This window comes from Centruroides vittatus, unplaced genomic scaffold, assembly GCF_030686945.1.
Source record: "Centruroides vittatus isolate TY-2023 unplaced genomic scaffold, ASM3068694v2 contig_891, whole genome shotgun sequence".
Lineage (NCBI taxonomy): Eukaryota > Metazoa > Arthropoda > Arachnida > Scorpiones > Buthidae > Centruroides > Centruroides vittatus.
Window position 1 is genome coordinate 115,854 of NW_027122582.1, and position 14,234 is coordinate 130,087.

Genomic DNA, 14,234 nt, shown 5'->3' on the forward strand with positions numbered 1-14,234 from the left:
ACTGTATTTTAAACAGCTTTTTGTTATCTAAATTGAACATTGACCATACCAATACTAAATTTCAGAGAAACTGATTTTAGTTCAGATTTCTTAGTTGTGCATGATAACTCAGGAATTAAAGTTAAATTCAATAAATGAATTGTTAAGGTTATACAAACAATAGTTCAAGTCCTTTTTTCTTTATTTTCATCCTTTATTCCGATCAGGAATAAAGGATTTTTGTTCGTTATTTTAGAAGTTTTTTGACTTCAAGTCGCCAGCTGTGTAGTGGTTCCTGATCGGAATAAAAGGATGAAAATAAAGAAAAAAGGACTCAAACTATTGTTTGTATAACCTTAACAATTCATTTATTGAATTCAGATTTCTTATTTCAAAATTAATAGTTATGAATTTTAATTCCTTGTTAATTCGTAATTGGGTTGACAACACTAGAACAGCATGACTCTAACTTAAGATGTCACAACTTTTCTATTAATATAACACAATATGCAAAAAAATTTGATAGAATTTTATACTTTGATCCAGCTTACACAATTATGCTTAGCCGAGAAGATCCTTTACCAATTGTCCTTTGTTTTGATTTCTGCTTGTCTCGGCTGTTGTAACCCAAGAATGCAATATTTAAAAGTATCTCATACTTCTTCTAAGCAATGAATCCTTGGTATTTACCCGCCATCAAAAAGTATCGGGAATGGTTCGATAAAAATGCAAGATTGAATTTATTTCATCCCCCTCCCACCGCAATGCACTTAGGCCAACATCTTCAATCCTAAAAATACGCTTTAAAACCGGTTTTGCGAACTCCTTCAGGACTCAGTGAATTTTGTCTTGGCACCAATCGACTCAAATTTCTGCTTTTTGGTCGTTGTTTTGAGTGGAGGAAAGTCACGAGGTGTAATATTGGGCAAATACAGAGCTTATGGAACCCATATTTGAACAAGAGCATTGTGACGGGTGCATTATCATGGTGCAAAATCCACAAGTTTTCTTGCCACAAATTGAGTCTTTTCTACAAAATGCTAAAACAATATTCTTTGTTGACAGTTTGACTAGTCAGAAGGAATTTGTGATGCACAACACCACAACAATTGAAGAAAAGTCAACACAACCTTGATTTTTGGATTGACTGCTTTACCTTTCGAGTGCCAGGCACTCGATTGTTGAGCCATTTCGGCATCAAAAGCACAGATCCATGTTTCATGGCCCATAATGATGTGTTTTAAGAACAATTTGCCTGAAAAATGTTTTTGGCTACATTTTTGGAAAAAATTCAAAGAATGTTTTGGGATGACTTAAGAAGCTATGCACCACAAGCCGAAGTGACTTTTTAAAATTGCTTGACAAGATCAAATGATAGGGATATTATTGAACATGTTCCAATAATTGTTAAACAACAATCATCAGGCACACACTGACTTGAGCAATGTATAGTTCATCAGTTGAAATGGATGGTCCACCAGACTCTGGTTTGTCATCAATGCTTTCTCTACCTTCCTAGAACACCTGGTAATACTCAAATTGTTTTTGACAGACTATCACCACCAATGGCTTTTTGCAACACTTCCAATGTTTTCATGGTAGTAATTATGTTGCAAAAATAAAATTTAATGTTCATTCCTTGCTCGATTACACTCGATATTTTGAAAAGTCGCTGGCGCAAGAATCCTCTACACACATTTATTTGCAAATGAAAACAGACGATGACGTACAGATTGCTGCTAGACGTCAACGAAAGTCGTACCAAATGACAGCACCCTCTTGCACCCACGCAATTTAAATGAATCATTCCCGATATTTTTTGATCATAACTGATTTAATTTTTGTGATACTACTATCTGAACTGTCTAAATACAAGATGGCTGAAAAGTCATATCAATTAACTTTTGGACCAACTTTTATTTTAAAAAGTGGTAATTTAAATGGACTCTCAAAGCCCATCATTAAAGATGCATCTTTTAATATTTGACTGAAATCAACCAAATTCTCTACAAACTACGAAAAGTTTTGCGTCAATTAAAAATCGCTTTACGCAGTGTTAAGAATAGTTAACCACATGGTCCAAGGCAATATTTAAGTCGTCATCCTCAAGCTAAATGAATATCTTTTTGTGCAGGAATTTGTATTTCTGTTAAGGCCAATTCAAAAGAGTCGATGTGTTTGCTTTGACAGGTAGACAAATATTGGGCAATTAATCGGACGTAACTGATTATTTAACAATCGACAAAGTTTAAATTATTATTATAATTAAGAAGCCAATAATGGATATTTTTGGATTCTTACTTAAAATGTATATTAACTTTTTAATTGGCAGATTTTGTGCTATTTTTAATGCAAATTATCAATAATAATTATAAAAACAAAGTAGTTTGGTCACAATATAAATGTTCAAAGTACAACATTTTAAACACGTAGGATTGCCATCTGTAAAAGTGCCATAAGTGTAAATAAGAAAAATGTATTTGTGCATGTTTGCACAAATACATATTTCTTATTTGGTATTTCATTGAATGTGATGAAATTGGCACATCTTCGAGCTGCAGTTCAAAAACTGATTTCAATTCTCTGTCACGCTGTGCATATGCAATAATATTACAGAATTGAAGGCACTCCAATGTACAGAACCTAAAACTGTCTAAGCAATAGAGCTTCGGGAGCAATGATGTTTGGTCTTAGGCTCACCAAAAACGATGACTAGTACAAAGAACACACACACAAAAAGATCGTACATCCATACAGCTTTTGAAAGTGGTGCACAAATTTGTTCGATATCACCGTTTCTTTGAAAGGTTCTTGCTCCAGCTATTCAATAGCATTTTGCGTAAATTGACATTAAAATTATCATTCGTTCCTACCACCTCAGTATATACCAAGAATCTCTTTTTCAAAAGGAAGAAACAATTGTCAAGAAAAGTGGCCTGGAGCCAAAACAAGTGGAGAAAGTGCTGAAAATATAAATAAATTGGAATAATTTGACAAATAAAGTTTAACATCCAAGAAATTCCTCATATATTTATAGTTTTTAAAATAAGATTTGATATTACGGTACAAATAATCGATTAATGAAAGCAATTATTTTATGATAACCAGTGTAATCGATTGTGCAAATCAAGTAATAAGTTGGTTTTTACCTTGCGCAACCGTTTGTTTTCGACTGCCGCCGAAGATTGCCACGGAGTGACGATGGCCGCTTGCGAGTGTTGCTAGTCACCGAACAGAACGAGTCGAATCCAACGGACTACCTATATTTTGTCAAAAGGACGAAGCTCGAGTCCACCTTTGCTTCGACGGTGGACTTTATCTTGTCAATCTAAACTCTGGTGCAAACGAGTTATTGTGAAGTCTGACACATTTCATTCAAAAACAACAAACATTTCACAAGACAAAATTTTATTGAAATTTCACCATTTTGACATAAATACATTTCTTTTCCATAAACAAAACACGATTAAATAAGTTCTGCCGCTGAGAGGAAGACGGCAATATCTTAAGAATTACATAATGAATAATAATTTTGAAACAAAATACGAAATTTGCCAAAAACCAGAAAGAGCTCGACAAATTTCTATAAGTTATCTATTTTACGTTTCGTAAGCTACATAAAGTAAACATATTCACATAACAGTAAAATATACATACACACACACACATATATATATTTATTTATATAGACATTGTTCAGAAAATATGGTTTTTTAATGAGGCACATAACTACAACATATACAGTTGTATAATTGTTTCGTTTTTATGACGACAATACTCCCTTTAAAATTGTTAACAATCTTTTAATGACATCGTATATATCTATGATTCCGTACGAGGAGGGCCGACGTCGCGTCATACGACTGAATACTGTTTAGTCTTTCGTTGCATATATTTTTTTATAAGTTACGGGTTCGGTCGAACTGAATTTTTTTTTGGGGGATTCTCGGAGGACGTCGTCCCTTCTCGTACTTATAATAGAAATTTCACTAACTGGAACACATTTATCATTTGCATTAATAGATTATATGTATAATATATAAACACTGCACAACTCCATTTTATTAAAAAGCTTAAAAATCTGTAAACAAGTTTCGAATGTCGTTTTTCTAAAAAGTACAAAAAAATTTAGAAAATATTTTGATTTTTCTTTTTCTCAAAATAAATGCAGATTCGTTCGGGTAAATTATTTTATTTAAAGATTGTTTGTTGGGTCTTTTATGTTTAACGGGTGATCACAGCAGAGCGAAACTGTTTAAACTGGAGTTGTGTAGTTCAAAAATTGAAAGTATAGCACAACATTTATAAATTCCAAATCGTTAAAAACTATGTACAATATATACATAAAAACGTTAAACGATCGAATGTACCTCCTTAATGACGGCATTTAATAATTCAGACAACAAAAGATACTAACGAATATATAATCGTGTGTGTTTTGCTTCGGACATTTTAAAATTACCATGAAAATTCGAGAGTGAACTTAGAAAAATTTGGGCATTATTGCAGTCGGAAGTCGAGAGAGATCCGTCTTAACATTCAGGCATCGTGTGTTCAATATGATTGAAGTTTGCAAGAGAATGGCTAAACAAAGTGCTAACATTTCTGCATCTTTGCCAAAAAAAGGGGGGATTTCCATAAGTACAAATTACTTATAAACGAATATATACATATAACATTTCACTTGTGTTAATTTTGTCGATTCTACAACAAGCACTATCTGCAGCATACTAATGATCCCGCTCTAGATTATTTTGTTTAACAAATACTAATGTGAACACAGTGTTTCAAATTATGTTTCATAAATGCCAAGTGGACAATGGTGGTTTTAGGCATATGCAACCTAGGTTTTTGCCTAGGGCAGCAGTTACCAATCTTCGCCTAAGTGCGCCAAGAATCCCCAATATCCAATAATTAAACAAACTATTGGATATTAGGAAATTGCGCAACATCTCTACAGGCTTCTTGAAACACTCGGGTGTCATAAAAGCCAGGTCGATTGCTTGGGGCCCCACTTTAAGGGACTTCGGATACACAAAAGCTACTCAATTTTAAAATCTTTTATCGACTTGGATCCTAGATTTTACGCAACGTCGTACGATATGGGTTTATATTATATAAAAGGGCCTCACATAATCTAAAACCATCACCGTGCATAGGATACTAATAAATAAATATTCAACAAATATGTTGCTCTCCAATGCAAATACATCATTTTTAGACTCTAGAAATTCAATATTTAATAATTTATATATTAGTCGCAGAGATTTAATTGTCATAAAAAATGTCCGGATAAAAAATAAATTATATTTAACAACATTATTTTTTTATGTAAAGTGTGTTGCTCCTTTTTATTTTAAGTACCAAAATAGAATTAATTATCACAATTTTTTTCTTTATATGAAAGATAACAAAACAAATTCTTGACTAGTTCTATGCATCACAAGGTAAAAAGTTTCATTTATAAATAAAATATTCCTTTCATTTTTCATATTCAAATCTTGATAGAAACTAAATTTAGAGATATAAAACATTATTTAAAAATTTCTGCACGTTAACAATCAGAAAAATAGTTTATACGCTACGTTTAAATCTCTGATCACTGTCAATTTTTTAAAGTATTTTTATATAAAAATTTTGTTAAAATCTTCCAAGAGGGAAAATATAAATTTTTCTATTAAAATATCTTAATTTCCGACTTTAATTTTTCTTAAAATTGTTTTTTAATTAATTTCCTTCCGAAGTATCGTGTAAGAGGATTTATAGAAAGAATAAACGAAGGTAGACGTTATAGACGGTACAAATGCATAAACAAATTACACAAAGTGTTAAAAAAAGTAGAAGAAAAATATAATTGAATGTTATGAGATTGCCAAACCCAGAAAATAGTTCCTCCTAATTTAACTTCCTAACACTCCTCCTAATGTCGACACCAATACGATTATAAGGATAACCACACAGATCATGATAATGATCTTTTTCTGCAAGGAAAAAAAAAAACAGTACATGAATAATTTTATTTATATTTCTTAAATATAACAGATTAACAGATTTTTTTTTTAATTTAATTAAATTAAACGTTATTTTCAAAAATTTTACCTGTATTATTTCCGTATTCTTAATAAATTAACATGATACATAATCAAATTAACTCAAAATATAATTGCTTCTATGGTGCGGAACTGTGCATAAATCAAGTGTAAAACATAATTTTATATTTATATTCGTATAAAATATAATTTGGAGAATAATTAACTGTGATTTTGTCGAAATTTGGAATTAAGTCCATTAGAAAGACTTAAAATGAACATACAAACAGAAATTGCATCGTTATATAGTTTATTTGGACGTATATAATTATGTATAGATATATGTATATTCCTAAGTCATTGTTTACATTATTTACGCATAAATTCGGATTATAAAAACATTGTTTGGTAGAGGCATGATGAACATCAATTTAACAAATTGGGTCCAAATTTATGTTTAAAGGAACAGAAATTAAGTCTTTAAGACTAACCAAAAATGTAAGTACACAATTTAAATAATATACAAAATAAAAATAAACGTTATAAATTAATCATTTAACAAACAAAATTGAGAGAGATTCGTGTTGAAATGCAAAGAAATTTTCAAATTGGTTCTCTCGGAGTAATGCATAAAATATGTAATTAAAAAGAGATACATATGTATAAGGTTTTTAAGTACAGAACATGATATATAAAATTAAAAAAAATGGAAGGTTTTTTTAATTAATTAATTTGGAATAAGTAAGAAAACAATTATGAATACAAAATGCTAGCATAAATACATTATATCCCGTAAGAAATAAAACATATTAACAAAAACATAAAGGTAAACTGTTAAAATTACACGTATATTGAAGTACGATAATTAGGAACCTAGAGTTTAAATCTAAAAAAAGTGGTTTCGTACATTCAACGTCTTGAATATAACATAAATACGGTGTGCATGTGGATTCTGTTTTCATAAAGTTAACCCGATAAGAGTTCGGTTTTTCTGGCATTCTTCGGACTGCAAATGCTAAACATTCCCCGTTATTGTGACCGACTACGGGCCATTGAGAAAAACCCCATCTTTCTAGATGGCACCTGCGGCATGGGCTATGATCAGTGCAATAATGATGATTAGTATAACCGCTATAATAATAATAATAATCAATTTCTGAAAATAAACAGAACCAAAGTAAATAAATGCAACTAAACAATAACAAAAAAATAAACTTAACATTCCATAAATTAAACATAACCAAATAACAATGTAAAATGAATGACTAAATAACAAAAACAGTGTAAATCGTTCTGTTTGGTTGGGTGTTTGGATTAACAAAGTCAACCCTTATATAAAAGTAATACTTAACAAACATACCCTTCGAGCCTTACTCTGATATACCAATGCTTTTTTAGTATCTTGTTTGGCACTTTCCACATAATCTCTGGCATGTTCGCAGTGATATTCAATTCTGTCGATCATTTCACCCTGCAAAGATAAAAATATTTCGTTTCAAATTCAGAAACGCATGCAAATTGAATTATATTAATATGCAGAAAATTATGATACAAAATTTAATACGACTATTAAAATTGGAAGCTTTTTGAAAATAATTTTTAGGCATTTCATCAACAGATGGCAACTCGATTTGAATATAGAATAGCACTGTATCATAAAATTAGTTTTTTCTGGTGTTTTTTTTAAATTGGAAAATGGTTTGATGAGATGTGGCAATGCAACACTTGGGTGATCTGCCAATGAGATGTCTCTTGCCCCTATTTAGATGTTGCACACGAAGAAATCCATAAATCTCCATGTGGCCAGTCCATGTAGTTAGGTACAAACCTGCATGCAATTACCAGTATTTGGTGGCTTGTGTTGGAAGTTTTGATAAATAAACTGATAGTTTGATAAATTAAATAACAGTTATAAAACAAAAATATTTTCAAATTACTCAAATTGTCCAAATTGAAACATTATAAATCAATATTAATCGTGTTCATTTAGCAAAATATTTATTTTTGCAATAAAAATTTATCTTAAATTCTATATAGATATATATGTAATAAGTTAACAACTACTGGATTATATTGGGCTATTATATCGTGATTACTTTAAATTAATCACTAAATAATTTGTCACTAGAGGGAAGCATTCAGCACCATCTCTTATTAGATTTAATAATTATAATTAAATAATTTAGAAAATTTTGGAAGAAAAGAATCAGCCGGAGCAGGACTCAAACTGCAACTGCTGTTTTCCGTGCAGATGCATTGCCACCCGAGCCTCTGTTCTAATCTCCTCTTCCAGATATATTTAACATTAGATAGCCATCGTTCGTTACATACAGCATTGGCTGGGGATGTGGATGCAGAATGTGTCCGTATCCCTAGCCAGCCATCATAAGTTTGGCCAAGTCCACAATGGAGCCAAGTGGCAATAAAGGAACTGGACCCTTGTAAAAACTTAAGTGAAAGAGACTGATCTCTCAGATTTACATACCTTAACCATTTTGTCTATCTGGCCATCATATGTGTATTAAAGATTATCTTTATTAATATAAACTAATTAACAAAAACGATATACTGGCACCATGAAGTGACTTTCAGTCAACACTTGGCTGGTTTTTCATCTTTTTATTCAGTTATCTTTTTATTCCTAACTGAATAAAAAGATGAAAAAACCAGCCAAGTGTTGACTGAAAGTCACTTCATCGTACCAGTATACCATAACACAAATTACAACACAGTTTCAATAGAATCAATTAATTAACAAAAAGTTATGAACCTAGATAGAACGGTCAGATTACTGCAAAACTCAGCACACAGCTATACATGCAAATGTCACATGTGTAAATGATTGTAATTATGATTCAACTGCATACCAGATTATGCCACCAGAGTGCCTTAAAACTGCTACTTCAGTACCCTACTTCAGTCTCACAGAGGTTCACTATGTTCAGAAATTTTCAGTGTATCAACTGTTTTAAGGTCTTTAAAAATGCCAGGCATATGATGCAGTCAGATAGACAGACCCTTAGCAGATGGAGTTTAGAAAGGGTTTATCATCAAGAGAGAGAAGCAAAATGACTAAAGTACCAACTATCTGAGCCATTCTGACCTAACTTTGAGGAATTTGTCAGGGACACTGGATATGTAAGGGGACAAATACACAGCAGCCAAAGCCTGGCTTCTGTGTATTTGTCCCCGTGTGATATCCTAGACAGATCACCAGAAGACAAGCACAAACAGCTGCAATAGTGTCTTTGTCCAACATCTAGAGATAGGAGCAAGCATCAATAAAGAACCCTATCTCTTTCTGTATCATTTGCTGGTGACTAGTAGAGCAAATTCACATGCACAATGACTACTGCATGTCTTGCCATTAGCACAGTACAATTGCAAATGAAGTTTGTAGTTGTACTATGACAGAGAAACACAGAATGCCAGTGTATCATCTTTATTTCCAAACAAACAGGATTTGTCACTAAACAACCACTACGTTAGAATGTGGAGAACCACAGGTGAATGAATCACCTGTGACCCTCTACCCTAATTTCACACTACAGTCTACTTTCACTCTACATCCATACTATGTTTTATTGTTGAGTGTACCATTCAACAGTTGGACACATTGTGGGGTCACTCAACAGGCAGTTTGTCCATCTTGTGTGAGAGTCATCCTAATAGTGGTATGAGGGACATTGACAGTAAGTAATACAGTCAAGAGATCCCCTTTGCTATCATGTATTGCCTCTAATGGTAGAGCTGTAAACAGCCATTTTTGAGCAAGATAACGCTCAGCCACACAGAGCTAGGGTTTCCCAGGAATATCTCTATTGCATTGCCACACTTCTTTGTCTACACAGAACCCAAATTTATCACCCATTAAGCACATGCAACCAGATTTAATGCATGCCCACTTTAGCCATCTAGGAGTGCAAGAGATCTAGAGTGATAATTAAAACATCTGTGGGCAAAAATTTCGCAGGACAGCATAGTGTCTGTATGCCTCCATGTCCAATTGTATTGCTGCATGTATCTAGACAAGAAAATGTCCTAAAAGATACTAAAGTCTTCTTTAAATTTAACTGTTGTTTCACAAAAAATTGTCCTTTTGTTACAGTATTGTAAACAATCATTACCACCTAAAAAAAATTAAAATTTACTGCCAGGACAATAATTATAATTTTGAAAAAAAAAATTTACAAAATTTCTTATGGAAGAACTGGTGTATGAAAATATACCAATAGGAAATAAATTAATTACATTACATTTTTAATACTATAATTACATTTGCACTAAAAGTTTCATTTGATTCTAATTCCTTCTCCTTGGAGCATAATTCTCTTATCAATGAGTGTACTTGCATATTCCTTAATATGTTAAAAATTAATCTTATCTGAAAATAATTTGGAACCCAGAGAGAAGTTAGTTTTCCACATTGGAGAAGTGTACAAATGAAAGATTAAGAATTTTTTACAGTGCTTTTGATAATTACTTTAGGAAAGAATTCTTCAGAGAAATTAGAGGGGAAAAAAAACCGAATTTAATCTGAGTTTCTGCAAAGATTAGTCTATTATTATGAAGAAACTTTTCTTCTAAATTCAGTAATATATTTTTTTAATGCTAAAAGGGGAAAATTGGGATGGTATAATGTTTTTATTTAGTTAAACAAAACCTTTCAGAATTTTTAATATCTCAAATTTGAGTTTGATAAATAACAGGGAAGTAGGATTGTGTGTTTAGTGTAGTTTATGTGACCTCCATACTTTATACATATGCACCGTAAGAGAAGTACTAAATGCACTTAAACACAAAAACCCAGCAAATAATATATGAAGCGAGTAATGCCATATATGACGTTGTAAATGTCATATTTCTCTAAATATGTTTTATTGAAGAATTGAATTCTAAATGCAATGTTTTCTGCTGCAAAAGAATATTGTGGCAATATTGGCACTGTAAGTGTCTGTACTTTGAAGATGAATTTATGTAAAGATATAACGTTTAAAGTGCCAGAGAGCAAGTCACGTGACTTTTGGCACTTAGAACATTACAACTTATATTTACATCATTCTGATATTCCAGAGAATTTGTAACCTAGTGAGTTTTTTACCATTTTACTGTAAAATTGAAATAAATTCATTCATTAGAAAAAGTATTTTTTGTGTCTCTTGAAAAGTTTTTTTTTGGTATTTACAACATTACAGCATTGCACGCTTCATATATATATATATATATATATATATATTTAAACCAGCTAGAAATGAATGTCTATCTGTGTTTCTTCTAACCTGAAGATGACAATCTAAGACTGAAGAAAACATTTATTTTGGGTTAAATATATATATATATCTTGCTGATTTTTTTGGTGTTTAGATGCATTTATTACTAAATTATACAAGTATTGTGAGAGAGACTGTAAGAGAATAGGATGATAAGGGACAGCATATTTTCTTATTTTTATCTTCATGGAACTATACTTCTCAAATGAAGTTAAACAGCAATCATGAATTTTTTCAAATCATTACATGGAGACATTTTCTGAAAGGAATTTTTGCTCTAATCTCCCACTGGGAAAAGTATTTAGAAAAGAATGACGACTATATAGAAAAATAGCATAGACTGTGTACTTTCAAATGGCTAATTTAATTTTTAATGTAATTTGTTAATAAGTTGTTATACGGTTGTACCTTACCTTACCAGGCCACGTATGTATGATCACAGTAAGTGTTCAAAATGATCTATCCATCATGTTTGCAGATGCTTTGCATAATTCAGCTTTAATGTTGATCTTAAATTTGTCAAGTATGTGAGAGTTTCTCTTGTAAATTAGTTATTTTTCTGGGACTAAGTGAAAAAAAATTTGCAGAAGACAAATCTACTGATCTAAGTATAGTAAATGCTTTCATGTTCTTAAATTTTAGCAATATCTTTTGAATCTGTAATTGCAATAAGCTTAAAAGTATTAAATTTAACATTCAAAACTACAAACCTGACTTTCAACAAGCATTGCCATATCCATAAACATATCATGAAGTTCTCTTATACTGTTTTCTAATTTAATAATGTCTGCATGGCGTGCTTCGATATCAGCAAGAGTTTGCTTTGCTTGTTGAGTTTCCATGATTATCTGTAAAGACATTTTCCATTCAATAATTGTACTTATACAATATTTAACGAATTCTTATGTAGTATAAATGACATTAGCATAATTACTCCTTGAGTAAAAATGGCAGGGTTTCCACTTTCTAGCATATCTTCCAGTTCATCATCAGTAGTAACTTTACCAGCTAAACAATATAAATTATGGCATCTTATTGATGTTAATCTCACAAATTTAATAAATTTAAGTAAATAATAAGTAAATAATTTAAGTTAGCATAATAAAATCAAAATATCATCAAATTTAACAAAGTTCTCTTACTTATTTCCAATTGCCTCTGTATTCGAGCCTTGCATCTTTCTCTGTAATCAGTTTGGGTTTTATTATAATCAGTCATGACTTCAACAAATTTTTGTGACAACATGGAATGCTGCAATTAAAAATTTCATACCAAACCTGATTAATTCTAAGACTATGACACTCTTATTTCTATAAAGTGATATTTACAATTTATAAACCATACTTGGGTCTTGCGAATCCTGAAATCTGCCGACATCATACTCGTCTGCTCCAACTGTTCGATATTTTGTTCCATAACTGAAGAAATTAAGTTTAAAAATAATAATAATTAAAATTCAAAGCACAAAATTTTACGTAAGAAATCAGTTTAAGTACCTTTTAACTTGGCCCGAACTTTATTAGCGGTCTTTTTAATGTTTGCCATTAAATCTTCTAATTCTTGTTTAATTTCTAAATTAATTATTTAGAAAATATTAGAGATGAAGTAACAATTAAATAAATTTAAGAATATTTACAACACGTACTTTCATCCGTTTGCGGTGCCGAAAGAATTGCACTATGCTTTTTCTTAACTTCTTCCACATTTGTCTGTATTTTATCGATATTTTCTCTAATTTCTTCCACCTAAAAACAGAAGAAAACATATGATAATTATCTTATAAACTTAAATTTTGTAAATAATTTAAGTATTTTAATAGCAAAACTTCTTAATTACATTAGAAAAACAGCATAATTAATTGTATGAAAGTAATTTAAATATCAGATAATTGAGTATTTTTAATACTTTATTAAAAAAAAAAATGAAGGTCATTTAGGTTGAAAATTAGCTTAAAATTATTCAAAAACTTTTCTGCAGACTCATCTTAATTGAGAGCAAACTCAGCACTAGAACATGTATTAAGTATCTGAAAACTATCCTGAAATGTGAAAGTGATATTCATTAAAAACTTAGAATTATATTTTTTGCTGGAATGCTGTTGAATACAACACACAAAAGTATAAATCTGTCTTAAAACTGACAATAAAGTATGTGAATAAAGTGTAAATTATATACTATAATAAAATTTTATGTACATTTCATTTAATTGTCTACAAACAGAATAAAACCAAAACAAACTGTTGGATAATTGTCAGGTTGCATTAAGATTACTTAATTATGTGCCAAGTTCACTTTTATGGGCTAGACACCTTGTTCCATTTGCCCACAGAATTAACATTGTGAAATTTGGCATTGTATATATCTGGTCACGAGCCAAATTTTAAAATGCTGTTTGCGTCACAATTTAGATTGAGATGGATTCTACATGTATGCAAAAAATGATTTAAATTGGATAAGTGGTTTCAGAGGCATTAACTGTTGCATTAATGTCAAAGTCGTCTCTGAGAGAGCTCTCCTTTCGTTAATAATCAAGCTTTCACCTAACGATGAGCTAGTTTTATTGTCATCGTGTTTAAAGATTAATAAATTTAGAAATTAATTATGAATTAAGCAAAAGAACTATCAATCTTTGCATCAAATTTCAATGATAATTAAATTACTTTTAATGTAGCTTAAAAATAATCAACAGAGAATATGCTCCAGACACATTGAAAATACACAGTACTATTACAGAACTTTACTTATAAGCATAAATCTTTACGCATAAAGAAATACTTAATAACCAAAGAACTATCGATCAAATAAAAGAAGACACAAGCCGAGCAATTTAAGGTTTGTGAAAATTATATACCGTTCTCTTCTTCCCCTCTACTTCGAATAGAGACAATAATTTGAGTTAACAAAATTTCTATTTATGAAAATTACCATTACATTAGTGAGATCATAAATATTACAA

General features: G+C 30.9%; 1 protein-coding gene across 4 annotated transcripts in view; it reads right to left on the reverse strand.

Annotated features, from left to right (window-relative positions):
• Window positions 1–5,709: 5,709 nt before the first annotated feature.
• LOC136983911 (syntaxin-1A-like) overlaps window positions 5,710–14,234 on the reverse strand; it is a 37,697-nt gene continuing 29,172 nt past the window's right edge. For 3 of the 4 annotated variants that reach the window (XM_067280803.1, XM_067280800.1, XM_067280804.1), the window contains 8 exons: window positions 12,924–13,023; window positions 12,775–12,849; window positions 12,623–12,696; window positions 12,421–12,529; window positions 12,213–12,286; window positions 11,989–12,126; window positions 7,369–7,479; window positions 6,302–7,164 (listed from right to left, as the gene is read on the reverse strand). In XM_067280803.1, coding sequence (XP_067136904.1) covers window positions 7,081–7,164; window positions 7,369–7,479; window positions 11,989–12,126; window positions 12,213–12,286; window positions 12,421–12,529; window positions 12,623–12,696; window positions 12,775–12,849; window positions 12,924–13,023 — 765 coding nt within the window. In that variant the 3' untranslated portion in view covers window positions 6,302–7,080. Of the gene's footprint in view, window positions 5,961–6,301; window positions 7,165–7,368; window positions 7,480–11,988; window positions 12,127–12,212; window positions 12,287–12,420; window positions 12,530–12,622; window positions 12,697–12,774; window positions 12,850–12,923; window positions 13,024–14,234 lie in introns of those variants that run through there. The other variant, XM_067280801.1, reaches the window with a different exon arrangement.